We start from the raw sequence: 27,923 nt of genomic DNA, 5'->3' as shown, positions 1-27,923 counted from the left end.
ATGGGTAAATGCTGGAATAATTTCCTGTTGCTCTTAGTCTGCGCTTGCATAGGGGCGCAGCAAAAGACATTAACTTTAAACTTTACACATTCTCTCTATAATGCAACTATATTTGAGAATTCAATTCCAAAAACCTTTGTTGAATGCCCTATTAAAATGGGCATTTTCATATTGGATCGGTTCTGGGATATATCATACAGAATAGAATCTGGAGACCACAAACATTTGTTCAAAGCTGAGGAGCATGTTTTGGGTGACTTCAGTTTCCTGCGAATAAAGACAAAAGGGGGACGTTCTGCCACACTCAACAGGGAGGTAAACGACCAGTACATTTTTACTGTACTAGCAGTTGAAAGGCACTCAGGTGTAGAGGCACGAACACAAGTTAAACTGCAAATTCTGGACACAAATGACCACAGTCCTCTGTTTTCACCAACGATCTATAGCATTACAGTACCTGAAAGCACTGCGATATATACCAGCATAGGCAAAGTCTCAGCAACAGATGCCGACACCGGGACCAACGGAGAATATTATTTCAGCTTCAAAGAGTGGACGTCTGTGTTCTCAGTCCATCCTACAAGTGGTGTCATAACTCTGACCGGCAAGCTGGACTACCTAGATGTGCCGCGGTATGACATTGATGTGCTTGCCGTGGACAGAGGCATAAAACACCACGGGAGCGGCGGAGTCAGCAGTACAGCGAAACTGACGGTGCAGGTATTGCAAGCCAACGTGCATTCACCTGTTGTCACTGCTATTCTTTTAACTCCATGGAACACTACCCAGGATCCTAGCTATGCTTTTTTGACTGTGGAAGATGACGATGAAGGGGAGAATGGAGAGATAGCGTCTTTGGACATAGTGGCTGGGGATCCATTCCAGCAGTTTAAGGCCATTAGAGTGAGCCCTCAAATGAAGGAATACAAGATCAAAGCCATCAAAGAGGTTGCATGGGAGGGATATAACTTTGGATATAACCTTACCTTGCATGCCAAGGATAAGGGAAATCCACCCAGGTTTTCTTCAGCAGTAACTGTAAAGGTGAAACCCCCACATGACATCTTGGAATCACTTAAGTTTGAAAAAAGTATCTACAGGGTTACTATCAGTGAGTTTGCTCCTCCACACTCTCCAGTAGTTACCGTCAGAGCTATGACACGGTATGTAAATATGAAGTATTTAATACAGTATAGGATTAAACAGCACAACTACCCATTCACTATTAATCCAAACACTGGCCTCGTAACCACTGTGGAACCTCTCCAGGCAGAGCACGTTAGCCAGTATGAGTTTAATGTAATTACTAGCGATAGACGAGCTGAAACTAAGATAGTGGTCAATGTCAAAGATATGAACAGCAATGCTCCGAAGTTTGAACAGCCTGCATACGAAGCCAGTGTTGATGAGCACATGCCAATAGGTAGTAGCATTTTAGCCGTGCATGCTAGAGATGTTGACAGTGGGGACAATGGATATGTTACTTATAGCATCGTCAATGTGAACAAACAGCCCTTTGCGATCAATTATTTCACTGGTGTAATAAGCCCTTCTGAGGATTTGGACTACGAGGTAATGCCAAGTAAGTTCTATTTAAGGATTCGAGCATCTGACTGGGGCACCCCTTTCCGCCGAGAAGCAGAAGTTATGGTCTCAATCACCCTGATCAACCTTAATGATAACCAGCCACTCTTTGAAAATATCGACTGTAATGTGTCTGTGCCGAGATCTTTACGAGTCGGTGAACAAATAACAGTGGTGTCTGCCATTGATGCAGATGATTTAGGACTTGTGCTCTATCATATTACAGCTGGTAATGACAAGGGCCTCTTTGATCTTCATCCAAATTCTGGTACACTAACCCTTAAAAAGTCATTAATTGACAGGGATGGAAAACAGCAACTTTTTTCTAGTATAGAAATAACAGCAAATGATGGAGAGATATCTAGTTTCCCCATGAATTTGACTATAAGCTTTGTTAGTGATTTGAAAGAAATTTATTTGAATTGTGTGGAAACTGGAGTTTTGGAAACTTTTTCTAGGATTCTCTTTTTTGGCCCCAAAGTGCACAATGAAAGGCAATATTTGGCTGAATTTTTAGACATGCATTCAGTTAACAACCATTCCCCAAAATTTATAGACTCCACTCCGAGTCTAATAGAGGTTAAAGAGGACCTTCCAGTGGGGACAAGCATATTATTTCTCAAAGCAGCAGATAATGACAGTGGCTTCAATGGGAAATTGCTTTTTGTCATCTCAGGGGGAAACTTTGACAATTGTTTAATGATTGATACAGATACTGGTTGGCTTAAAATTAATGAACCTCTTGATAGAGAAGTAACTGACCACTACACTCTTAACATAACAGTGTATGACCTTGGTTTACCACAAAAAGCCTCATCACATATTTTAGAGATCCAGGTGCTGGATGTCAATGATAATAGCCCAGAGTTCTTACAGAATGAGTACTCAGTGGATGTTAGAGAGGACAGTGTTGTGGGCACAGATGTCATCGAACTAGAAGCCATAGATAAGGATTTGGGGACCAATGGGAAAGTTAGATACTGCTTTCTGACCAAAACAGACACATTTATTATAAATGAAGAGACAGGGATTGTAACAGTTCAAAGCCCACTGGACAGAGAGGCAACCCCATCCTTTGCTTTGAAGGTTGCTGCTTACGACAAAGCAACCGAAGAGCCTCAGCTGATATCCTCCGTTATACTTAACATCATGTTAGCGGATGTAAATGACAACGTGCCTACCTTTTCACCCCTCTCCTACCATGTGAGGGTGAGAGAGGATATCCCAGTGGGCACCTTGATCCTGTGGCTGGAGGCACATGATCCTGACTTGGGTCAGTCCGGTCAAGTGAGATACAGCTTGACCAGCGATGCGGACGGAAGCTTTTACGTGGATAAAGTGAGCGGAGCAGTGTACCTCTTTCAGACCCTTGACTTCGAGAGGAAACAGGTCTATAACCTGACAGCAGAGGCTAGAGACAGGGGAAAACCCATTTCTTTATCCTCAACGTGCTGCATTGAAGTGGAGATAGTGGACGTCAATGAGAACTTGCATCGTCCATCTTTCCCTTTCTTTGTGGCCTGTGGAAATGTGACTGAGGATGCCCGTCCTGGAGCTTCTGTAACGAAAGTGACTGCTTATGATGAGGATGAAGGAAGAGACGGGGAAATACGCTACGCTATACATGAGGGCTCAGGCCTTGGAGTATTCACCATTGATGAAATGAGCGGTAAGTGGCAGTGTACCCAGAAGTGCTTTTATGTACAGCTTTCATGACCTTTCAGATGTGTCCATAGCAGTCAATATTCCAGCCCTATTTGACACTTGGTATAACATTTTTGTTATTATTATTTGTTTTTTATTTTAATTAAATATTATAAAATTGTGACCTGAATATCATATTATATTTTGTTTATTAGCTGACAATAGTCTTTTACAAACCATGTAATTATTATTATTATTATTATTATTATTATATTCACGGTTCAGTCTTGATGTTTTCCAGGAATGTGCAAAAGGTAATGGACAATCTACTTTAAACTAACTCAATTGTTTACTGTAATACCAGAATAATGGCAAAGCCCGCTGTGTAACTGTGTAATTGTGAACAGTTCAGTATGACAATGCCACAATCAAGACGAACCTTCAGTTCAGGCTCTCATATAAAATATGGATAAAAAATGGATAAAACTTTACCCATTTTCTTTTGTGTACAAATTTTTTAGCACAGTATTGTTCTTACTGGAACAGGATCTAATGTTCCCGTGAGTCCAAATGTTAGGCTGTCCATGTCGCCGCACCTCTGTTACAGTGAATAAATCATCTCCTAATTCCTAATCTAACTGAAATGTTCATTATGTAAAACACCCATGACCAAGTTTTATGATAGCAGCGTTGGCCTCAGGTGGCTAACTGTTTAATGAACATTCGCTGCAGTGCCTGAACAGTGCTTAACATGTAGTTGAATATGTTTCTCATTATCTTTGCCATAGGTGTCATAAGGACACAGGAGCTACTGGACCATGAGACCACTGCTCATTACTGGCTGATTGTTTATGCCACAGACAAGGCAGTAGTGCCACTCTCATCCTCTGTGGAGGTCTACGTTGAAGTTCAGGATGTTAATGACAATGCTCCAGAGACATCAGAGCCAGTCTACTGCTCCTCTGTGCCAGAGAACTCTCCCAAAGATGTCTCCATCATCTGGATCCAAGCCTTTGATCCTGACTCCAAAAGCAGTGACAAACTAACGTATGAGATAACCGGTGGGAATCTGCAGGGATTTTTTACCATTAACTCACAGACAGGTAGATTAATTTACCTCACTACTGGATTTTGGATAATGTGTTTGTAACGTTGTCGCTGGCTCGAGTGCCAATGGGCGTGGAGCAGGACGCACAGACTCCCTCGATGTGAAACATTTATTGACATAAAACATGTAGAGCAGTGGCACTCACACACAACATTAACGACAGACATGACTTATACATTTAACTAAACACAGGCTACAATCACATCTAACAAATGACCACTTAAGTGTTTTACATACATCAGCAGACAAACAATGACCAACGGTGAGGCACACACTGACAGGGGTTTAAATAGACAAACACACATTAACACGTAACCCCTACAGGTGCGTGCCTTCACGGTGTTGTGGCTACAAACATGGGTGAACCCCCCTATACGCGGCAGGCCATACCATGTGACTTGTGGGGTGGGGGACATCCCTTGACAGTGTTATCATAGTTAGTGTCAAATATATGAGCCATTCACCTTCACAAAATCTATGTTGTACTGATATTTCCACTTCTAAGATTTTCAAAATTGACTGAAGAAACCAGACTCATACTATTATAAAATACTTATATTTAAACATTCTTCCTCCTTGTTTTGTGGTACTTTTTCATTATGCGAATTTTAGTCCAGTATATTAAGGCCTACAGACACAGATGAGGCAGGCATTTCCACCTGGCTGATAAGAATTTTACTATCAGCACCTGCATTTCTATAAGATCTAACTGCACTAACAAGCAGAAACAAGCAGTTAGCACGAAAATGTCAGTGATCCAACACAAAGGAGATTACTTAGTGAAGAATTTTCAAACTTCTGTGCCTTTTTGATTTCCCACAAAGTGGCAAAAACAAGGTCCTAATTGAATTTATTGAAGCACTGGCAGAGTTCATTGAGACACCAGCTTGGTGATTACCATTCTCTGAACAGCACATGAAATAAATGCAGCTAATTCATTTGACTTGTACAAACATTCCCAAAATTCAATTGACACACACACAAAAAAGCACAGCTTGTGGGGTATAGTTACAGCAGTTTCCCCTTCCAGTTAGTTTGGAATAACATTCCCAATTTATGGGCAGAACAGGACAGGAACTTCAGTGTAAGCAGGATAGTACAGCTGCAGAGTTGCATCTTAATACATTTCCAATGCACATTTACACTGGAAGTTATTGTGCAATTATATTATTATATTATTACATTATTGAGATTTGTTTCTTTGAGAGTGTGATTTTAATTGTTCTACTGAAACGGTAGAACAATTAACTTAACATTTGTATATGTCCAGGTGAAAAACAGATTTATTTCTGTAGAAAAAAGTTTTTTTTTTATTGTTAAAAAAGGTAGATTCATGTCTCAGTTTCTTTGTTGCATTTTTATTCATAGCATGAACAACACACAAATGCAATGGAATATTGATCAGTATTATACAAAACACAAAATGTAGACTCAATTAATGTTACCTTGCCCTGTTGAAGTTTAAATCATCTATCAATTTTCACTGATCAACCAGGGTCAATGTTTATTATTAGTAATTAAGCTTGCTTTTGTTTATGGCAATTTTCTTAATTAAAAGGCAAAAGTAGTTGCTGAAATTTATGAAAATCTCCCTTTAAATACACAGGTTTGTTGACAACAACCTCCCAAAAGCTGGACCGTGAAGAGCAAGAAGAGCATACGCTTGAAGTAAGATATTCAACTGATAATGTTTATAAGTCGATTCATGAAACACAAGCAGTTTGCCCCCAATAGAAGCACATTTCCCTCTTACTCAGGGACACCTGCTTTGAAAATAACCTTCCAAGAGGCATTTTCCTGCAGTCACCTCTATTCTACCATTCTGTTGATGTACTACTGGGGTATAAACATTAGGAAGATGCTGGGGGTGTAATTATGGACAATTACAAATATTTTGCCAGCTTAATTAAAATTTGTAACCATCACATTTGATGTTCAGCCATGTTTGTAGAATGCAAAGCTTAAACAGTCGCAGCTTGAAGTCAGTTAATAGAATTATCTCAGATGTCCGGGCCCAGTGCTTCCATTTGTGAAACTCCCCAGAACTGTCCTCTTCTAACATTGATGGTTAGTAAACACTGTTGCTCACACTCGTAGTTGACTGATCCCAGGACTTCTAAGCTCACCCGCCTTTCCTCCAAACAGGTCACCATTTCTGATAATGGCAGTCCAGCCATGTCTACAGCTGTGCACGTGGTCGTGAAGGTGCAAGACGAGAATGACAATGCTCCTCAATTCCTTGAGAAGGTCTATAAAATCAAGGTAGTGGAGCGGGCGGAGGCTATCGAAAGGGAGCCGATTTATCGCATCATTGCTCGTGACAGAGATGAGAGTCCTCACTCTGAGATCTCATACACCATAGAAGAGGGTGAGGAGTCTAGGAGGTTCTTCATTGAGCCACAAAGTGGGCTGGTCTCCTCCAAAGAGGCTTTCTCAGTGGGAGAATATCATATTCTCACGGTATGCTTCTTCCTCTCATTTCTCCATTTCCAAATCATGATAGAGGAGCCTATACATTTGAGATTTAGCCCGTGATTGCTAACACTCCATAAAAGTGATATGGAAACCATCATGCACACTGCTGTCTTGCAGATTAAAGCATTGGACAGCGGGCATCCTCAGAAGTCATCGAGCTGTCATTTGCACATTGAGTGGATTGCAAAACCTGAACTACCTAAAGAGGAACTAATGTTTGAGGAGATCTCACTCCAGTTTTCTGTCATGGAGAGTGATCCAGTTGGCCATATGGTGGGAGTCATCAGCACACAGCCTCTTGACTCCCCTGTCTGGTTTGATATCAAAGGTAATCAATATCATTCTCCACACACACTAAAAAAGCAGTGAAGAGGATGTGTTACAGAGTAATCATTTTAAATACTCAGCTGTACTAATTGATATGACCCTTTCAGGTTAAATGGATGTAGTGTGCACTTCAGTATATTCATACTACCAGCCTGCGCTAATCTTCTTACCTTAACTTCTTACCTTAATCTCTCCTCTCTATCCTTTTTGCGCCTTGCTGTTTTCCCTCGCTTGAATCTGTGTTCAAGGAGACGCATATGATAAAGAAGCGTTTCACATCGTCCAGATGGCTTGTGACCTGAACTGTAGGCCAGAAGGTATCTTCTAACGTCTCACCCTTTTTACCGGTGACATGTCACCGCCCTTCTGTTATCGCTTGTTGAATTTCCCAGGAATATTGCTGCAGCACTTGCAAAATCGATACCTGAATATTAATTCCAGGCAACTGTGTTATTGTGGCGTTAGTTTCTTTACTCATGTAGAATGTCTCCTGCTGTTGGAAGAAGTATTAATTATTATCGTATGCGGATACGGTCCATATTGGGATGAACAGGTGGAAATGGTGGCAGGTGGTATACTCTTGAGAAGGGCAGTGGTACTATCATCATTGCCAAACCACTGGATGCAGAACAGCGGTCACATTACAATCTAACAGTGGAAGCAACAGATGGAACCAGGTCCACCAGCACCCAGGTATGAACACAGGAAATCATCTGTATAGGTTTTTACCAGCACAATAAAAAGTAGGGACTTATAGGGTGCACGGAAGTGCCTGTAATGGCAGGATAACAGCTGCTATTCAGGGTCCTTTCTTATACCGTTCTAGTGCACTTCTCCGAGAGATGGCTGAGTGCACTCTCAGGATAGAGTATGGAGAGTAGAAAACAGACAATGGAAAGTAGGAAACAGACAGCAGATTGTTGCGAAGACTTGACAGCACTAGTTAGGATCGGTACAACAATGATTACAGGTATCAAATACACCAGAAAGCAATCTGAGTCTCCAGAGCATGTTTCTTTGTTCATTTCACCCTTAATATTTGCCTTTTGTCACAGTTGCTTAGTAACAAGTCCAGTTTTATCAACATACAGAATGGGTTCTTCATTGTTCATTGCTTAAAGCACTGTGTGCACAATCTCAAAAAATGAATGTTTAATGGTACATATCAAATATTTATGAACATAGGCAGAATATCCATGACCATCCATGAATTGGTAGGATTATTTTGAATTACCTGCTAATTTGTGTACTGTAGTAATGCATTTATCACAGAAGTGACCAACACTGCTCCTGAAAGGCCACAAATGGGCTTTCTCTTCTCTAACACAACCCCCCTGGTGAATCTTTGCTATGCATATATTAGGGTAATCCTTGCTCTAACACACCTGAGTTAATACATGGCTTATTTACAAAGCCCTTAATGAGCTACGTCAGCCAGGTGGTGGTGGTGGTCTTTGGGTTTGGCACTGGGAGCCCCTGCTCTGTCACAGTGAATTCATCTCGGAAAAATTGAACTGTTACTAACCAACTGAGCTGTGAGCTGTGAAGACTAAACTCGGAACTCTTCTGGCTCTCCAGCATTGGTGTTACACCTCTGCTGTAGATCATTCTATGGTTATCAGTATCATCATGTCCTGTATCTTATTGGCTTTGTGTTGCACCTTGTACTGCAGTGATGCGGGCCCTCTTTGTTCTTTTGTGTCATGGTAGTTCTCCTTAGGCCATACCTGAATATGTCAGACGAGGCAGCCAGACTTATCAGGTCACAACATGAGACTCTTCTTTCAGTGGAAGCAGGCTTGCCTGAGGGCACAAAGGCTATGTGAGGAGGTGTAATGTTTTCAAGGAGCCTGATATTTTGACTCTTAAACTTCCTCTCATGTTTCAGAGAGCTCTACCCCGTAGGACCAGCAAATGCACTTTGTCATATCGTAATGGGTTGCTTGCATTTGGACATTTTCTCAGTTTGTGCAAATCTTATCTGCAGTGTGCAGCTAAGGGCAGACAATATTCACTTGGTATTCTTATCTTGAAAAGCCATGATTTATTTAATATATTAAAACAGCTCGAATGTTATATGTTTCTCTAAAGCAGTGTCATAGTTTTTGCAATGATTGCCTATAGAGAACAAATATGAATTGTGTATTGTTAAAGTGATAGCACAGTATGGTACAATAGCCTTTTGTTTAACATAGTACGATTATTAAAATTATATCTGTTTAACATGTATTTACAGTTATTTTTCTCGCTGCCCTCTGAAATAGGTCTTAATCAAGGTTATTGACACTAATGAGCATCAACCCCAGTTTGCTCAAGCTAAGTATGAAATCAACATTCCAGAGGAGACCCAACCAGGAACGAAGATACTCAAGATCAGTGCTACAGATAAAGATGATAAGAAAAAACTATCCTACAAGCTACTGAGCAGTACAGACCCACACAGCCTTAAGAACTTTCGTCTAGACCCTTGGACAGGCTTTCTATATACTGCTGAGGAACTAGATCACGAAACCATGCACAGGCACATCCTAACTGTTATGGTAAGGTGGGATTTATGCTTGTTTTTTTTATGAAACAAAAGAGCAATTTGTTTTATTTTTGCAAGTATTATTTCATTGTTCGCAACATGTGTAAATGTATACAATGAATATGATATGATATTTTACTAATAGCAACACTTAGTGGACTAATTTTAATGCCATATTTCAAAAGGTCCGAGATCAGCATGTCCCTGTGAAGCGTAACCTGGTGAGAGTGATCATCCATGTTGAAGATAGAAACGACAATGCTCCATGGTTCACCAGCTCTCAGTACTCTGGTCAGGTGTTTGAATCAGCTGCGATTGGCTCAGCTGTATTACAGGTCACTGCTTTGGACAAAGACAAAGGCCAGAATGCTGAGATCCTCTACAGTATAGAATCAGGTAAAAGACAGTTGTCTTTCAAAAGCATTAATGTTATCTTAATGCAATAGCGATTGAATATCTATCTCCCAGCAGCACCTGAGCAGATTAAGGCTTTCTAAACTCTTTTGAGTTGGATGTATGACAAGTAATTATGATCAGGAAATAGTTTGATGATTGCAATCAATGAATGCAGGTGCCAAAAAGAAATTATGCAGATGAATTACCAATCTTGGCTGTCCTCTCTGGTATTATCTTATATAATTGGATCATGTCACAAAACGGAAATTACTAATAAGACATGCATTGTTCACCAGCAGGACATGTTAATGTTTATTCCAATTCACTAATATATTGCTGACTTTTCTTTGTCATAGGAGATGATAGTAATTCCTTTGAAATAGACATGATCTTGGGAATAATAAAGGTCGCAGAGGAACTTGGCTGCACCAACAGGAGTCAGTATGAGCTGAAGGTGAAAGCATCAGATAAAGGAGATCCACCGCTGAGTGTTTTTACAACAATCTATATCACAGTCACCATTTCCAATAATGCAGAGCCAAAGTTCAATCCCAGCCCAATCTCTGTTGAGATCAGTGAGGCAGCCCCAGTTGGGACTTTTGTGACTATGGTCACAGCCTCCAGTCAGTCATCTGTCTTATATCAAATCAAAGAAGGAAACACAAATGGCACATTTGACATCAATCCAAACTCAGGTTCTATTGTTACCAGAAGGAAGCTGGACTACGAGACCCTGTCTTCGTATAAATTGACTGTGCAAGGTACAAACATGGCTGGAATGTCTAGTGATGTCATGCTGCTTGTTTTTGTAAAAGACGTGAACGACAATGCCCCTGTCTTCACTCAGACTGAATTTATGGGGTACATTAGCGAAGCAGCTACACTAAGGACAGTTGTCCTGACTAATGAAGATGCTCCACTTGTCATTCATGCAACAGATGCTGATGAGAAAGCAAATGCCAGGCTTGTCTATCAGATTGTGGAGCCATTTGCTCGCAACTACTTTGCCATCGATTCTGGCGCAGGAGTAATTCAGACAATCAGCAGCCTTGATTATGAGTATCGACGTGTGTTCCACTTCACGGTGCAAGCCCATGATGCTGGCGTGCCGTGTTTGTTTACGCAGAGTGTTGCCAGTGTGACGGTGTATGTCATTGATGTCAATGATTGCAACCCAAGATTCAGCCAGGATTTCTTTGAAGCAACCCTACTTCTGCCAACATACAAGGGAGTAAGAGTGATCACATTAAATGCTACAGATGATGACTCTCTACCCAATGCCAAGCTCTTGTTCTCTATTTTAGATGGGAACACTAGGAACAACTTCAAGATTGATCCTATTTTGGGTGAGATTTTTGTGCAGAATGCCACACAGCTACACAGCAGGTACATTCTGACTGTCAGGGTCTCTGATGGAAAGTTTACAAGTACTGCTATGGCAAAAATCACTGTTCAAGAGAACAAAGCCCATGGTCTGAAATTCACCCAGGAAATATTCACTGCCTCCATACAGGAGAACTCTTCAGAGAGGGAAACCTTGGCTATTATTGCTGCAGTCGGGAACAAAATAGATGAACCTCTATTATATTCCATTCTGAATCCAGACAGGAGATTTGATATAGGTCATACCTCTGGGGTTCTCTTTACCACTGGGATACCATTTGATCGAGAGGAACAAGACACATTTGATGTGATTGTGGAGGTTACCAAAGAGAAGAACGGAGTTGGAACTGCCCATGTGCTTGTGAAAGTCACTGTTGAAGATGTCAATGATAATGCACCACTGTTTGTCAACCTGCCCTATACTATTGTTGCTCAGATGGATGCTATAGTTGGAACTGTTTTTAGGCAGGTAACTGCAGTGGACAGGGATGTTGACAGAAATTCAGAGATTAAATACCATTTGAAAGGGGGTGATAAATATTTTCAGATAAATCCCTCTGGTGAAGTCTCCCTAAAAAGGCTATTTGAACAGGAAAGTCTCAACACAAGGTTTTTGCTTAAAGTTATAGCTGTGGATGGTGGTCATGAGCTCCTTTCCTCAACAGCAGAGATGACAATTACTGTTGTAAACAAAGCCACACCAGTGTTCGAAAGACCTTTTTATAAAATTGAAATTCCCGAGAATGTGCTGTTACATACTTCAGTAGTGCAGGTCTTAGCAAATGAGTCTGTTGGGACCCGTACAGTCTACAAGATCTATGAGGGAGACCTGTTTGGTCATTTTTCCATTAACTTTAACACTGGAGTCATAGAAGTGATTAAACCATTGGACTATGAGACACACCCTGCACACAGGATAATTATCCATGCAGTAGACTCTCTAACTGGGGCTCATGCTGAAGTTTTTGTAGACATAATTTTAGAGGATATCAACGACAATGCACCCATGTTTGATATGAAGTCATATAACATTAGTATCTCTGAGTCTGTTATGATAGGTGCTTCAGTATTGCAAATTACTGCTAGAGACTCAGACAGTGGGATCAACAAAGAAATATTCTATCATTTGTATGCAAAAAATGGGTCTAATTCAGAGCACTTCAGAATAGATGATCAAAGTGGGGTTATCTGGACTACTGCTATGTTGGACCATGAAACGGAGCCGAAGCATGAGCTGACCATAAAAGCTTTGGATTGTGGAGTTCCTCAGCTGTACAGTATGGTCACAGTGGTAATACATGTTACTGACCTAAATGATAACCCACCTGTATTTTCACATCAACTATACAATGCTACTGTCAGTGAGCTCTCACCTCCAGGTCATTTTGTTGCCCGTGTTTATGCTTCTGATGCTGACAGCACTGATATTGCAAAACTGGAGTTTTTTTTTCTATCTGGGAATGAGGACAGTGTCTTTGGTATTGATAAGAGCAGTGGAGTAATTGCCATTGCAAGCCACCAAAGGCAAAAACTGGAGAGTATCTATAACTTAATAGTATTTGCCACTGATGGAGTTTTCAGAGCTCTGGCTAAGGTAAAAGTTGATGTGATAAGTGCAAATAAGTATAGCCCACTGTTTACACAAGACAAGTATGTTGTTGAACTTCTGGAGAACTCTCCTTTAGGGACACTGGTTGCCTGGGTGCAGGTGCATGACCAGGATCCTGGAGAATATGGTGAAGTTACATTATTTATTGTAAATGATGTGGCCCAAGACAAATTCACTGTAAATGCTGATGGGCAGATTCACACAGCTGAAAGCTTTGATCGAGAGAATGCAGCAGAGAAAGTGATCCCTATAAACATACTTGCTAAGGATGGAGGAGGAAAAGTGGGCTTTTGCACTGTTGTTGTACTTCTGTCGGATGTAAATGACAATGCACCAAAGTTTAGGCTATCCGAGTATAAAGCCACAGTCTGGGACACTGTTCCCATAGGAATGACTGTGATAAAAATATCAGCTGTGGATGATGATGAGGGAAGTAATGCTGACATTGTATATACCATGGACTCAGACATTGGACACTTTGAAATTCACCCCTTTAGTGGGGCAGTTGTCACAAAAGGAAGTCTAATGGAACTACAAAATGCAATGTTTTCCTTCTATGTGAAGGCTAAAGATTCTGGAAGCCCTTCAAAACAATCTGTTGTTCCGGTTTCAATTACAATACTTCCTTCTGATTTGCCTGTGCCAATGCTTGCTGAAACATTGCTTCAGCTGGAACTTGCAGAGGATCTCCCAGTTGGGACTGAGCTATATGTCATCCAGTCTAAAAGCAAAGATCCTATGCTCTATAGGCTTATAAGGGGAAACATTCCAGAGAGTAACAGAGATGATGCATTTGTCATTGAAACTAACACTGGAAAGCTAAAACTCACCAAACGACTTGACTATGAGACTACTAAATGGTATCAGCTCTCAGTACAGGTCCAGGGCACTGCAGAGCACATGGAGCTAACCTCAGTCATAGACATAAATATACAATTAAAAGATGTAAATGACAACAACCCACAGTTTGACTCATGCACTTACAAGTCTTTCATTGTTGAGAACTTACCAGGAGGCACCTCTGTAGTCCAGGTAAGGGCTATGGACTTGGACTCTGGAGTGAACGGTCAGGTCGTATATAGCCTAGCTGAGAATCAGGAGAACCCTGAGATTCTGGAGTTGTTTGCTGTGGACAGCAGGACAGGATGGGTCACCACTGTCTCAGAGATAGACAGGGAGAAAAAAGACATGTATACAATAATAGTTATCGCCACAGATAGAGCACCAGAGTTGCAGATGACTGGCACCACCATTGTGGAGGTGGCTGTGGTGGATGTGAATGACAATCCTCCGGTGTTTACTGAGGCAGTGTACAAGGCTGCAGTGAGGGAGGATGAATCTGCACCAGGCACTGTCATAACCACGCTGAGCATCACAGACAATGACAGTGAGGAGATCAACAGGAGATTCAGTTGCTTCATCACAAGTAAGGCCTGTAATGCTAAACAATAGATACTACCATTTAATGTATTATTGTGAAAGATAGACAATAAGACTGATTTTAAGAAGGTTGAAAAGCATTTTGTCAGACATAATGAGACTGTGGGCTGGTCAACGGAATTTAATATGTTGGACATGATAAATAATCAATAATAATGGAGATGTGTAAATAGTAAAAATGGAGATGTAAAATAGTAATATTGGAGACACAAAATCAGTAATAATAAAGATGTGGTAGGTTGCAAGTTAATACTCAAGAGAAAGTGTTCAAAGGAATTTCAAGCCCTGATGGGAGCCATAACTGCCTTGTTAGCTGCAGTGAAAAAAGTACTCTCCCAGACCTATTTAGAGCGCGAAAATGCAAAGCTACTAGAAATCTAATCTGTTTTAGACTCCTGCTCTCATGCTCATTAGCCTGTTTTTCTGTTTAGGTAAAGAACCTCAGGGCCTGTTTCTGGTGGGATATGTGTACAGTGCTTGCACAGTCATGGCTGGCAAAACCTTGGACAGAGAGGACAGGGAGCATTATGTCCTGAATATAACAGCCACAGATGGAACCTACATGGCCAAGACTACTGTAGATCTCACAGTTCTTGATGCAAATGACAATGACCCTGTCTGTGAGAAGGTATTTTTTTATAGCTTCCGTATATGAAAAACCTTTTTGGGTGGATTGTCAGGACAGTAATGTTTTTAAACATTTTCAAGCTCCAGTGCTAGTCTCAGTTGTGCTGTGTCTTAGGGTCTGTATGCTGTAAAGGTTCCAGAAAATTCCCCAGCAGGAAAACTCATCCTGCGGGTTTCAGCCACTGATCCAGATATCAAGTCAAATGCTGAAATTATATATCGCCTAACCGGAGGTGGGGATGACTCTTTCAGAATTGATTCTGCTACAGGTAAAAACAAACGCCTGTTAAAATCGCTTTCAGTATAGCACATTGTTGAAAGCTGCAGTGTACCAGGGAGTATAAAAAATTTACTACAGCTGACATGGATATTTACAAACAGATGTTTATATGCCAAAGCATGTGGTGTTTATGTTTATATTTACAGTACCACTTTAGCTCCACTTTAGTGCCTTGGGATAAACCTTCTTACCATATAATTTTATAATGAATTAACAAATAAAAATAAAAATGCCAATAATAAATGAAAACATTTCTGATAAAAAATATCCTGTCTGATTATTATTGTGTAATGATGATTTTCTGTTGTTCATTCTAAATATTTTGGTGCTTCTCTACAAGGTACACTGGAGACACTGCTGCCCCTTGACCGAGAGAAGAGAGATGTGTATAACGTTACAGTGCAGGCGTTGGACGGGGAGAATCGCTTCTGTCAGGCTGATGTGTTAATCACCGTTGAAGACATTAATGACAATGCCCCTATATTCACCTCTGACATGTACCATGTTAATGTCCTTGAGAACACACAGCCCGGGGCCTGTCTGGCACGTCTGCAGGCCTCCGATGCCGATACTGGTAAGAATGTTTCCCTTTATACTTCCATGCTGAGGCAGGTGTTGTAGTCGTGTGGTGTTTATGGAAACAAAGTCTGCGCTTTTGACTTTGTACAATTATGGAAAAAGAAGAAATTGACAGACCTCCACCACACACATTTGCTTGCTGCTGAGAGCAATCAATTGATTCGCTTCGTATGCTTATAGCACTCGTTATGTGCCAGTTTCCGTTGGCAGTCAGCTCTTCTCTCGCAGAATGGAGCGTTCACCGTTTCACCCATCTGGTCCAGTGCAAAATCGCCCACCATCTGGACTTGTCTGGGTCCTTTAAAAAAAACGACCAATTATGTTCACACAGCAGGCACGGTTCAAGCTCATGTCGTGATGATAATCGCAGCTCCATATCAATTAAGGCTGAGATCAGTTTGCACTCTCTCCTGTGCAGTCTCTAAAGCATGGTGCCTATTTGTTGATACATTTTTAAATTTTCACCAGTCTGCTCACTTGATTTCCGCAGTTCCGATTTTACTGCTGCAGTTTCATTCGTTGCTGTAGCTTATCCAGTGAAGACGGTTTGATGAATGTTGCCATGGGAAAAAGTTATGTGCACATTCCATTCCTCATCACATCCATTCTTTTCAAAGTCGTTTGCAGTCTTGTCTCTTTCACAAACAAGATTGTGTGCGCTAATCACTGGCATAAACAACTGCCTGGGTGGGTGTCTCTGTAATCACTGCCTTATTCTTCTTACTCATGTACACCAGTTTTGATAGGATTAGAACATACACCATTTATTTATGAATTCTTGTTATTGTGAGTGGAGACCGTTAGGTGATTAAGCTCAATTCATTCAGCTGATAATAGACAAATTTCAACAGCAGAAATGAGCGACAGGTCTGGATAGCAGGATGTCACAAACAACATGGTCAGCACTACCAAGCACTATAGACATATCTGTGTGATAAGCATAAACTACAACAATTTATGCTCAAGTGTAAACTTTAACAAAAATCGTTCATTTAAGTTTTCACTTTTCCTTTTCCGCCTAAATATATTTGTGCTATACTCCCTAAGTCTACACAGAGAGGGGCCCAAATAGGCCCTTGTGGTGCCCCATGTTTAATGTCGGCCAACCTCTTACGAAGACTTACAAGCCTCTTCACCTCTTCTTTGCTTTCAGGGCTGAACAGTAAAATCAGCTATTCATTCGAATACTCTGCTGGAGGCCTGTTTTCTATTGAGGAGCAGTCTGGGATCATCAGCCTAGTGAAGCCTCTGAACAGACCAAAGAAGGCCTCATACAGGTTGAGGGTTTGCGCTGTGGACCACGGTGCCCCCCGGAGGCTCTCCTCGCTTTGCTCTGTGGAGGTGGCCGTGGTGGGGGCTAACAACCATCCTCCTTTGTTTGAGCAGAGGGACTACGTCTCCACGGTGCCTGAAGACATAGCTGTAGGGACCCAGCTTCTGACGGTTTTTGCAGCCGGCAGAGATGTGCAGTCCAACGGTCATACGTGGTACTCTATCACGGCTGGCAATGAGAAGGGTGCATTCAGGATCAACTCTCAAACAGGTAGAAACACACTGGTAACCACAAGCAGTTTTCGTATGTAAAAAAAAAAAAATTCCTGTTTATGTGGGATCATCTTGTGTGGTAGCTAGCATACTACCTGGAGCCATGGTGCTTGACTCCATGTTTACTGCATGAGGGTAGTTATCTCTAGAAGACTCTTATTATGGCCTCAAATCTTTCTGAGACTCTCCATCTCTACAGGTGACATCTTTGTGATTGCACGGCTGGATTACGAGGCGTCGCGTCAGCACTACTTGACAGTGAAGGCCACGTCTGGTGGGGAGGAGGCACTGAGCGACACAGCCACCGTCACCATCCATCTGACAGATGTCAACGACAACTGTCCTGTTTTCAGCCAGGAGGTCTACTCAGCAGCAGTCCAGGAGGACTCCGAGGCTGGCTGCTCAGTGTTAACTGTGAGTGTAGCTTCATATAGTCACAACCCAATTAGCTGTCTTTGGCATAACTTGGCTAGACATCTGGTGGGGTTGTAGAAACAATTGTATGGTGTCAATAATCACACATGTTGGTGATTAGTTACCCATATGATTAGTTATGCTGATCCATTTCTTTAGGTGTCGGCGAGTGACTTCGATGGGCCTTCAAACAATCGACTGCGCTTTTCCATTGCGGCTGGTTACGAGGGCAGCCCGTTCATCATAGACACAGTCAGCGGGGTAGTGAAAGTGGCTCATCAGTTAGACAGAGAAAAGGTCGAACTTTCTAAATACTCTAATTCATTAACTCCCTCTCTCATTGTGTCCCGATAAAAAAAAGCACACCCTCCTTTTGAGACAGAACAATCTTAAACCTTTAAGTTATATTTTCTTTAATTTTTTTCAGAAAAGCTGAAGATGAATTTAGCTCAGGTTCTTTTCTGTCTTGTTTAAATTAGGTTGCTGGGTACAAGCTGACAGTTTTGGCTTCAGACAGTGGAAATCCTCCCAAATCAAGCACTGCTGCAATCAATATAACAGTGGCTGATGTCAATGATAATTCCCCCATCTTCTCCCAGGTTAACTACAGCCTCGTCATACAGGTAGGCGCGTCCTGGCATACCAAGCAGGCCAAATTGAAGCTGACAAACTCCTCTCTCCTCCTCCATGGTCCACAGATTGGCTGAGCTCTCACCAATGTGGAAGCGATAATCCCCTGGGCTTGGCTGACTGGGCTGAGTTGTCTGTCTATCCATCTCTCTCTGTGTATCACAGGAGAGTCTGCATTCAGGAGCCAGTGTCTTGCAGCTCAGCGTGACAGACAATGATTCCCCCGAAAATGGACCCCCATTCTCCTACAACATCTTCAAGGGCAATGAGGGAAAGCTCTTCAGTATAGACCATCAGGGAGTTGTTAGGACCACGGCGTCACTCAAGAGTATAGGAAAGAATGAATATGCTGTGTATGTGCAGGTAAGGACCGTTTACTGTATTACAGTATATTCATTTGCTGAACTCTCATTTTTCCACAGTGTTGGAGTGTAAGCTATAGAATGTTACTTGTTACTCATATCCTTTTTGCATGCCACAAAAAGGTTTGGCCTTTTATTAAAAGTCCAAAATCTAAATATACAAATAAGCCTACTTTTGGTTTGGTTGTTACGGGTTTTACTCCACATTTTGTCCAGAGCTCCCTCTTCTGTTGAAAAACTGAAATGACCTGCTGGTTTAAGAACAAAAAAAACCTACTTACTACAGAAATTAAGCCTTAAAATTATGTTATTTAGCTATCATTTTGTACTAAATGATTTAAACATACCTGAATAGATAGATGTTAAGTTGATTTATGCTTCATTTATCATATTGTCAGGTCTCTGACAGTGGCCAACCTCCTCTCCAGTCATCCGCCCTCCTCAACATTCACATAGCTCAAGCAAGTGTGTATCCTCCATGTGTGTTTCCCCAAGAGATCTTCATCCTGGTCCTAGGAGAGGAGTTCCCAGGAGGCTTTATTGGGAAGGTGCATGCAACTGACCCAGATGAGTATGACACCCTCACATACAGTTTCGAACCGCCGCTCAACAACCTGTTCTCTGTGTCTGGCGCGGATGGCCACCTGCTGGCTTACGGAGGCCTGGACGTGGGCTACTACCTGCTCAACATCTCGGTCAGCGACGGCCGCTTCTCTGCCTCGGCCGGCGTCACCGTGCACGTGCGGCGGATCACACAGAGGATGCTGGACCGCTCCGTGTCGGTACGCTTTGCCGGCATCAATGCCACGCATTTCATCCATGACCACTGGAGGAACATCCAGCGTGTCCTCTGTGGCATCGCAGGCACCCGTGTGGCTGGGGTTCAGATCCTCAGCCTGCAGCCGGTGGAAGCCAATGACCTTGACGTGCTCATGTCCTTGGAGGGGTCTGGAAGTAGTCACTCTTTCCTGGAGCTTCTCTTGCACAAGCTCAACACTTCCTCCACAGTTCCTGCGAGGCTCAGCAGCCTGAGAGTGGTGAGTGTTACACCTCGCTGGTGCACAGACACTGAGCGTCTGGGACGTGTGTGTGGACGGGTGGTGACCCTGGACCCAAGCAGCATGGTGGTTTCTGGCACAAGCAGAGTGAGCTACGTCACACCACATTACCGCATCACTCCTAGATGTATCTGCAAAGGTAAGTTCCTCATATTGGGAGAGATCATAATCTGAGGCTAACATGGCATTAAATCCTCAGTCTTTTGAGATTTTATATTACTGTATCTGTAGTTTTACTATATCTACATTGATGTATGTAGGTGAAAAATGCCCTGAAAGAAGACAAGGGTGTTCAAATAACATATGTCCAGAGGGCTATTATTGTATGTCCTTCCAAGGAAAAGACAAATATCACTGCATATGCCAAGAGGGTAAAGAGGAAAAATGTTATGTAATCCAAAGCATTTTGAATTATCTTCTTAATTGTTTTCAGTTTCCCATAAAAAGCATCTAAATCCAGCCAAAATACGTTGTTAGTCTTCAAAACCATTTGTAGGCAGTAGTGGTAGTGCAGTGTACCCAAGACTCATTAAATGAAGCATACCATATTTGATCATGTGTAATATGAGAAATCATTATTTTCATTTTCAACATCTCTCAGAATGTTTTCACTTTTAAACATGCCTTTGAGATACCGCAAAGACTGAAAAGACAGCAGAAAAACTTGATGTATTCTGTATTTTCCTTAGTCTATGAAGTCTGTCAACAGATATACTTGAAAGGGTAATGAATTTGAACACTGGCTTTGTGTCTAGTATCACTTTCTGTGATGGTCTTATTTCCAGGAGGTTCTTTAATGAGGTTCAGTGAGAAAAGCTACATCAAATATCATTGGAGAAGGAACACTACAGAAGTAATTAAGTTTTCTCTTAGGTTTAAAACTCTTTCTAGCCATGGAACAGTGATGATTGTTAAAGGAAGAGGCTATAGCATTCTGGAGGTATGAGTATTAAAAAATGGCAACATTTATTTTAAAAATCATTTAAACTTGTGTCCTACTCTAATTTGCTCTTTGCAATTTAGTTATGTGGTCTCTGTAAATGTCCTCGATGGTCAATGTTTGAATTTTACCATAATAAAATGCATGCACATGGAAATTCCTTGCTTCACTACAATGCCTTCATATGTACTGAATGCCTGCACTGTGCTGATTACTGTCTGCAGGTAGCAGAAGGCAGGCTGCAGTGCCATTTGGACTGTGGCAGTGGGCTCGCTACCATGCCTGTGCACAGGACTGCTGTAAATGATGGTCACTGGCACACCGTGGAGATGGAGGTAAAGAGAAGCCATGCCAGGCTGGTCCTGGACCACCTCCACTCCGCCTCAAGCATCCTGTCTGGTGCGTACCCCTGCCTTGGCCTGGATGTCCAGGTGATCCTTGGCAGACATACTGGGTTACTTGGCTCTCGGCCCAGGCGTACACTGTCCGTCTCCAGCAGCCTGCAGGGATGCATGGACCTGGTGCGCCTTAATGAGCACAGCCTCCTCCTGCGTTCAGAAGCACTGTCAGGAATTGCATTAGACGACATGGCAGAAGTAATGCCAGGCTGTGACATGAACTCAACTCCAGACACAGACTGCTCAAGCAACCCCTGCCTCAATGGAGGACACTGCTCTCAGAGGCGTAGTGGAGGTAAACTGAGCTCCATAAACCGACACAAAATAGTGAGGAGAAAACACTACAAACAGTTAGCCCCTGTCCATCCTCTCCATTGAAGTCAGTCAATTAGTAAATAGAAGGATAAATACCCATTGTTATATATTTATATGCAGTATTTATTCATGGTATTGCTAAGATGACTAATTGATTATCTTTTGTAGGCTATTACTGCATGTGTAATAATTTATTCATGGGAGTTCACTGTGAGTTCAGTATGAGTCCATGTGCTTCCAACCCCTGTCTGTATGGTGGAGTATGTATACAAAACAACAATGAGTACTACTGCCGCTGTCGAGGACAGTACACTGGCCAAAGGTATTTACATGGTTCTGACAGCATGAATTACACCGTTTGAATTATTGAGGGTATGGTGACACTAGTGTTTAAAGAGAAGAGGTTTTTACCTCAGCAATCTGTTTGCAACTGCAGATGTGAGATTGGGCCATACTGCAAGGAGAATCCATGTATGAATGGTGGACATTGTATTGACAGTCTGGATGGGCCTGTCTGTGAGTGTAAAGCCGGATTCAAGGGAGAAAGGTGTGTATCGATACCTTGTTTTATTTCAGTTTTCACTGTGACCAAGTGTGCATTTTGACAGGGCTGTTATTGCTTTCTCCTGACCAGGTGCTTGGCTGACATGGACGAATGTTTGCAGCTTCCTTGCCTAAATGGAGGCTGGTGCACAAACACCCATGGCTCCTTCAATTGTAGCTGTCAGCCGGGCTTCAGCGGGCGGCTGTGCGAGATGCACGGTGACGGCCACGACATTTTCATCTCCTCTTCCTGGAACGTTGATCTGGCTGAACCGGCAGTGATACTCTTCTTGGCCATCTTCTTCTTGGCGGTGTTAAACATCCTCGTCTGTCACACCTACTGCAAGAGCAGCAAAGAGGAGCAAGAGAGAGAAATACACAGAGCCGCTGAGGCCTACACCCAGAGGGCTTATTTGGACAACCGGCCCGGTAGAAAGACCTTTCTGGGCACCCCACCACCAGTCCCACTGAAACCTGTGTCTTACACCCCCAGTGCTTCTGGAGACCCTAGTAAGGCCATGGATTCAGGCTCCATGCCTGAGTTCAGTTCCCTTACTCCAGATGTGAGACTTGGCCCTAGAAAGATGGTGGCTGTGTGCAGTGGATCACCCAGCCTACCCCAGTGCAGAGACTCCTGCTTGCCCACAGACAGTGAATCTGTGCAAAAGTCAGACATGGATGAGGATGATAATGGTAGGACAGTGTTGGTCCAGGCCAGAAGTGGCAGATTTTTTTTTCAAATAAACTGAGACAACATTACGTTTAGTAACTTTATTGTAATAATACTGAATACGTTTGGGTTTTGAAGGTTATTTTCCATATTTTGTATTTTATTCTCAGAAAGCGCAGCAGAAACAAACGTTTACTTGCCAGTTGGAGAGGAGAGGTCAGCCAGTAAAAGAGAAAGTACCCAGAAGGTCTTACTTCAGATAACAGTAAGTGGATTCTTAGTTTGCTTGCTTTCTTTTTTTTCACTAAAATATGAAAATCCAAAACATAGCAAATGATACTGTATTTATGAGAAAAATATGGTCCGGTTCATTATCATAGCATGAACTGAGGAATCATCAGAAGAATTTTCTTTTGGTCAGCACTTCAACCTCTGGCCCTGATTGCACTACAAGAGCAAAAATATAAGTGTGACTTGCAGATATGACAGTGGAAATCCATTGGTCCAACGGTCTCTGAAATTTACCCAACAGAGGATCGCTTTGCTAATTACAACTTCTAGTTAAACACCATGCCACTCTGTGTGACCCCTTTACCAATAATTAAATGAGCCCAAGATAAACTAAAGGAATGTTTCAGACTAACTGAAACTGTAACTGTAAATCTGTAACTTAATCCCCACTTAGTGTAACTATAGTAAAGTATATGTTGCCAGAGACAAAAACTGTACTTAAAGCAGAAAGAAAAACTCTTATTCAAACCACGCTAATGGGAAAGCAATTAGTCTGTTGTTCTCCATTCTGCTATAAGGAGGCTTTTTAATCTGTGATAACATCATCATAGCTGAGTCAGATAGAACTCCAATTGTCCATTTCGTTTTTGTACACAGTAATTATATATCCCTTGTAGTTTTGTCAAATGTTGTCAGTATAACATTCACTGGTTTTTTTTTTGAGGTTCTTAATTTTACCATCCTCCATAGTGATGGATTTGTCTAATAATTAGGTTATCATATTGCTTTCATATGATGGGCAATGCATTAGAAACATAAACATTAACAATCCTAAATATTTACTAAATTTGCCTGTTTGTGATTTTAATTTCTACATTCACATTTTCCTTTTAAATCTTAAAATATTAAATATTCTTCTTGTTTCTTGCTTTCCACTGAAAGATTCACATGAGGCTTCTGACCTCAAGAATCCAAGAGGTGATTCTACATGGGTTCTAACTGGTTGTGTCATTCTTGTATGTTTCATTGGATTAGCACAACAAGCTCAGTAAGCCTTGACAGTGAAAATTAAATGGTTCCTCATGAATATATTTCACTGTTCCTTATTCGTTGCTAACTGCCTCACATCTCAGGGCCTTGATGTCTTACACATGGGCTGAGACTTTAAGTAAGCTAATTCAGATGAGTGCAAGGAAATAGTCATAGACACCAAACGCAATAAGTACTCAATGCCAGAATCCCAATAGTTTTTAAATATCTATTTGCATAATTTTGCATGAATTTGCAAAAGAAACATCATAACCAGTAATGACCAATATTTAAAATATGTGAGAACTGTATTTGATGTTAAAATTATTTCAGTATTTTCAACACTGCATGTAAAACTTGTAAATGTTAACTCTAACTGCATAAGATTAACATTTTGTATACATGGGCACTTTTTTTAAGTGGATTTTGCTTGATTTTGCATAACGCTTGGCTTTATTGGACAGTATAACCTTTTTTTATGACTTCATTCTGTTTCAGATCCCGTAACAGGTTACTACTAGGACACCTCAGACTGGATGCAGAGTGGTCAGGGTCCTGGGTTTCAGAGCCTTTATGAGTTTGTGCAGATGCCCTCCATGTGCCCTGACATTACTGACATGTACCCCAGACCTCATACCACTGACACAGAGTACCTTGCTAGAGGTTCTGTAGAACCTTCACCTCACAATAATCAGAACTCTCATTCCAAATGCAAGCACAAAGCTGCATGACCACAGGCCAACACCACCATCCCAGCATCACCAGTACCATGCTGTACCACCAGGTGTCTGCAGCAGCACAACCTGGATCATTCACAGAATTAGAAAGCCCAGACAGTGCATCTTGGTTCAATACAAGGACCATTTAAATTTACATCAGGAGATATTGACTCTGAAACTGCTAGGCAGGGGCACCAAGAGACCTTCCCAGTTTGCTTCATACCTCCACTCTGTCCCTGTCAGAAAATGGTGATGAACTACATTTAATAATCAGTGAGTGTCAGAGTCTTGAAAATGTTTCTCGTGATATCATCACACCAGTGCTGGATGAAGACGCTGTGTACGCTGAAGGCTAAAATGTTCTTAGTGTGTATGGTCTTATGTGTGCTCAAATGTATTTTGTCACTTTCTCTACAATCTCTGATACATATACAGAAATGTGTAGTTTATGTGTTGAACTGCAGCACTAAGTGGTCAGTAAAAGTGCTACATTATGTGCTGTTATTTTCGTGTTTTAACAGAAAACTACATTCATGGTGTGCCATTCTTGTGAGCACTTTTTATAAGTAAGGTATATAATAAAGTCAAATTTACTGTAATTGAATATATTTCATTGAGATCATGTGAAGTGTTCCATCTTTATGTAGTGTAAATAAGATGGTCCATTTGCTGTTGCAATCATTGTTTAGCACTTTTGGTATGCAACAGGCAAGTTCTTATTGCCAATAAATAGTTGGGATAGATTTTGTCTTGCTTTTTGACTCATGAGTGTCATTTGGATAATACTTAATGCTATGTCTTTTCAAATGTCCAATGCCAAATGTGGATGTAAAATTAAGATGATGTTCTTTAATATTCAACAATATTACAGAATCCCAAAGATATTTTGAAGCATTATAGATTTGATCCTATCAGTTTTAGTTTATAGGAACTTTTAATCTGACAGTTTGTTGTTTTGAAAGAAGTAGGTCAATATTAAGGACACTGAAATCAATTAAAATGTAAAATAAATATTAATTAATATACCAAATAACAGAAGGAGCAGGCAGAGAATTCTCTAGACACCTTTATTAGAGTTAGTCCTCTCTGTAATTTACTTTTGCCATTTCTATCAATTATTGATTTCTAAGTATGCAAATATTTACATTCACCAAGCTAATGAGCTGTTTTATTATAGATACCTTTAGCTGGACTATTAGATTGAATAATGCAGGTTAATTTTTGATAAGAAGAGTGCTTAATTTCACGCAGGAAAATGCAGAAAAACACTTAAAAGCATTGTGAGGTTTCCCTGTCACATTAGGCAAAGATATCATGCTGTCTTTAGAAATCACTAGGGTAATTATTGAAGGAATCTGTTATATTGGATTCATATTAAGAGTTTGAAGGGACACAAGGCCTCAGGAAGACAAAGGATCAAACAGCATGGCAACAGAGCATGACAGTAAGCAATGTTGGACACAAGAGGGCAGAAAAATATCTGATGTATTTATTGCTGTCAGTTGTTAGGAATAATCAAAACAGTGGATACTATTATAATATAATAATATAATATAATAATAATATAATAGGATTATTCTATTTTCTATTCAGTTAAATAGAAAAAAAGTACTAGACTTCCATTGCTGCTCTGACCTCCAATTCCATGCAATGAGGTCAACGTGAGACATTAAAATATATCCTTTGTGGTAGCCTAAGTTTGCTTGGAATTTGCTGGGATTTACAAATAATTTGGTGAGCCAACGACAGCACTTGCTTTGATGTTTGGAGAGTGGACCTGGGGAGAGAAGATTGAAGACATGCATAACATAGCATGACAGATCCTCCCCGTCTGACACCAACATGTGGCACTGTCGTTGTTAGAGGGATGGGGGACTTGGTCTCTCTTAGCACCCTGACTTCTCCTGTACATCTTAGTGGATCTGGCCATCTATCAAACAGGCAACCAGAGCATTCTGTCATTCAATCTACAAAACATGTATTTGTGTGATCTAGAACAATAATCCAAAATGGTATACAAAATGTACAGTATTAGAGCCTTGTGGGCAAATAAAGCTGTGAAATTGTGGGGGTCTAGTGAAATTTGACAGTAGGGATAAATGGCTCAGTCTGCAAGAGTGGCTCAGATGCCCTTTGACATTTACATGATGTACGGAATTCTGACTCCGTAAATCTTATTCATACTCACAGAACTGCTGTTTCATACACCTTAAAAGGTGTATGAAAAAAGGCTGAACACAACATGGACCAACAGGATCTCCATTGTTAAGCATAGGGACCAGAACTAGAGACTTGAGAAAAGGAAAAGAAACCCTAATGCATCATAATGGCTCATGCACTAAAAACACTGATCACCACAAGCATCCTGCTCATAACCACATTTCTAGCCCACAACACCATGACATATCTACCAGGAGCAGACCAGAGTAGAAAAGAGGCAACGGTTCAGCATCCTAAAGGGGACATGGGACAAGGACTATCAACAAGGCCACATGGAGATTATGACCCTTCCAGGACCGAGGAATAGGTTGCAGCATGGGTAGTTTGCTAAAGATTAATTGATACAGGCATAAATATGCATATCTATATACCATGCTAAGGGAAGATTACTGGTTTATGTTCTGTATGCTTAATATATTGCACATACAACAGGGTCTTTCCCCCACAAAAACAGCATAAGCTTTTTAACTAAACTAATGATGTCTTAGTCCAAACATCTTAAGAAGAGACTACGTACTGGGGAAACTGTTTAGTATACTATACTGTTTAACGTATTATACTAGAATATAATTTTGTTGTAATTTTGTTGATGCTGTCTTAAAATGACAAAAAGGAGGAAATGTAATGGAAAATTACATCACATTTGTGTTACAAGAACGTAGAGCAGACAGTTCGTCTTTCTCCAAACTCTGTGCGCATTGGTTGAACATCACAACTATACCTAGTATAATCTGCTAATTTGGTTTCTTAGAAGAATGCTCTGCTGCAGGGCAGATAAGCCAGCAGGGAGCAAAACAACCCCCTTTTAGGCAGAAAGGGAGCGAAACAACCCTTTTTTGGTGTTATTTCGCTCGCTTGAAAGTGCCGAGA

At 41.2% G+C, this 27,923-nt stretch overlaps 1 protein-coding gene across 1 annotated transcript; it reads left to right on the top strand.

The window, feature by feature from the left end:
- Positions 1–25,354, top strand: fat1b (FAT atypical cadherin 1b). Its single transcript, XM_027013017.2, is given in 29 exon segments — positions 1–3,253; positions 4,017–4,331; positions 5,943–6,004; positions 6,482–6,796; positions 6,929–7,139; positions 7,387–7,455; positions 7,692–7,831; positions 9,403–9,678; positions 9,851–10,061; positions 10,418–14,479; positions 14,925–15,121; positions 15,236–15,389; positions 15,741–15,974; positions 17,133–17,522; positions 17,724–17,938; positions 18,098–18,235; positions 18,418–18,561; positions 18,734–18,931; positions 19,329–20,127; positions 20,249–20,374; positions 20,485–20,493; positions 20,777–20,928; positions 21,153–21,621; positions 21,810–21,963; positions 22,078–22,188; positions 22,276–22,877; positions 23,025–23,090; positions 24,028–24,063; positions 24,625–25,354. Coding segments are annotated over 29 exon segments (13,329 nt in total). The 3' UTR covers positions 24,846–25,354.
- Positions 25,355–27,923: the final 2,569 nt, after the last annotated feature.

This window comes from Electrophorus electricus, chromosome 12, assembly GCF_013358815.1.
Source record: "Electrophorus electricus isolate fEleEle1 chromosome 12, fEleEle1.pri, whole genome shotgun sequence".
Lineage (NCBI taxonomy): Eukaryota > Metazoa > Chordata > Actinopteri > Gymnotiformes > Gymnotidae > Electrophorus > Electrophorus electricus.
Note: the sequence above shows the minus strand (reverse complement) of the source record. Positions and strands in the feature narration are given on the sequence as shown.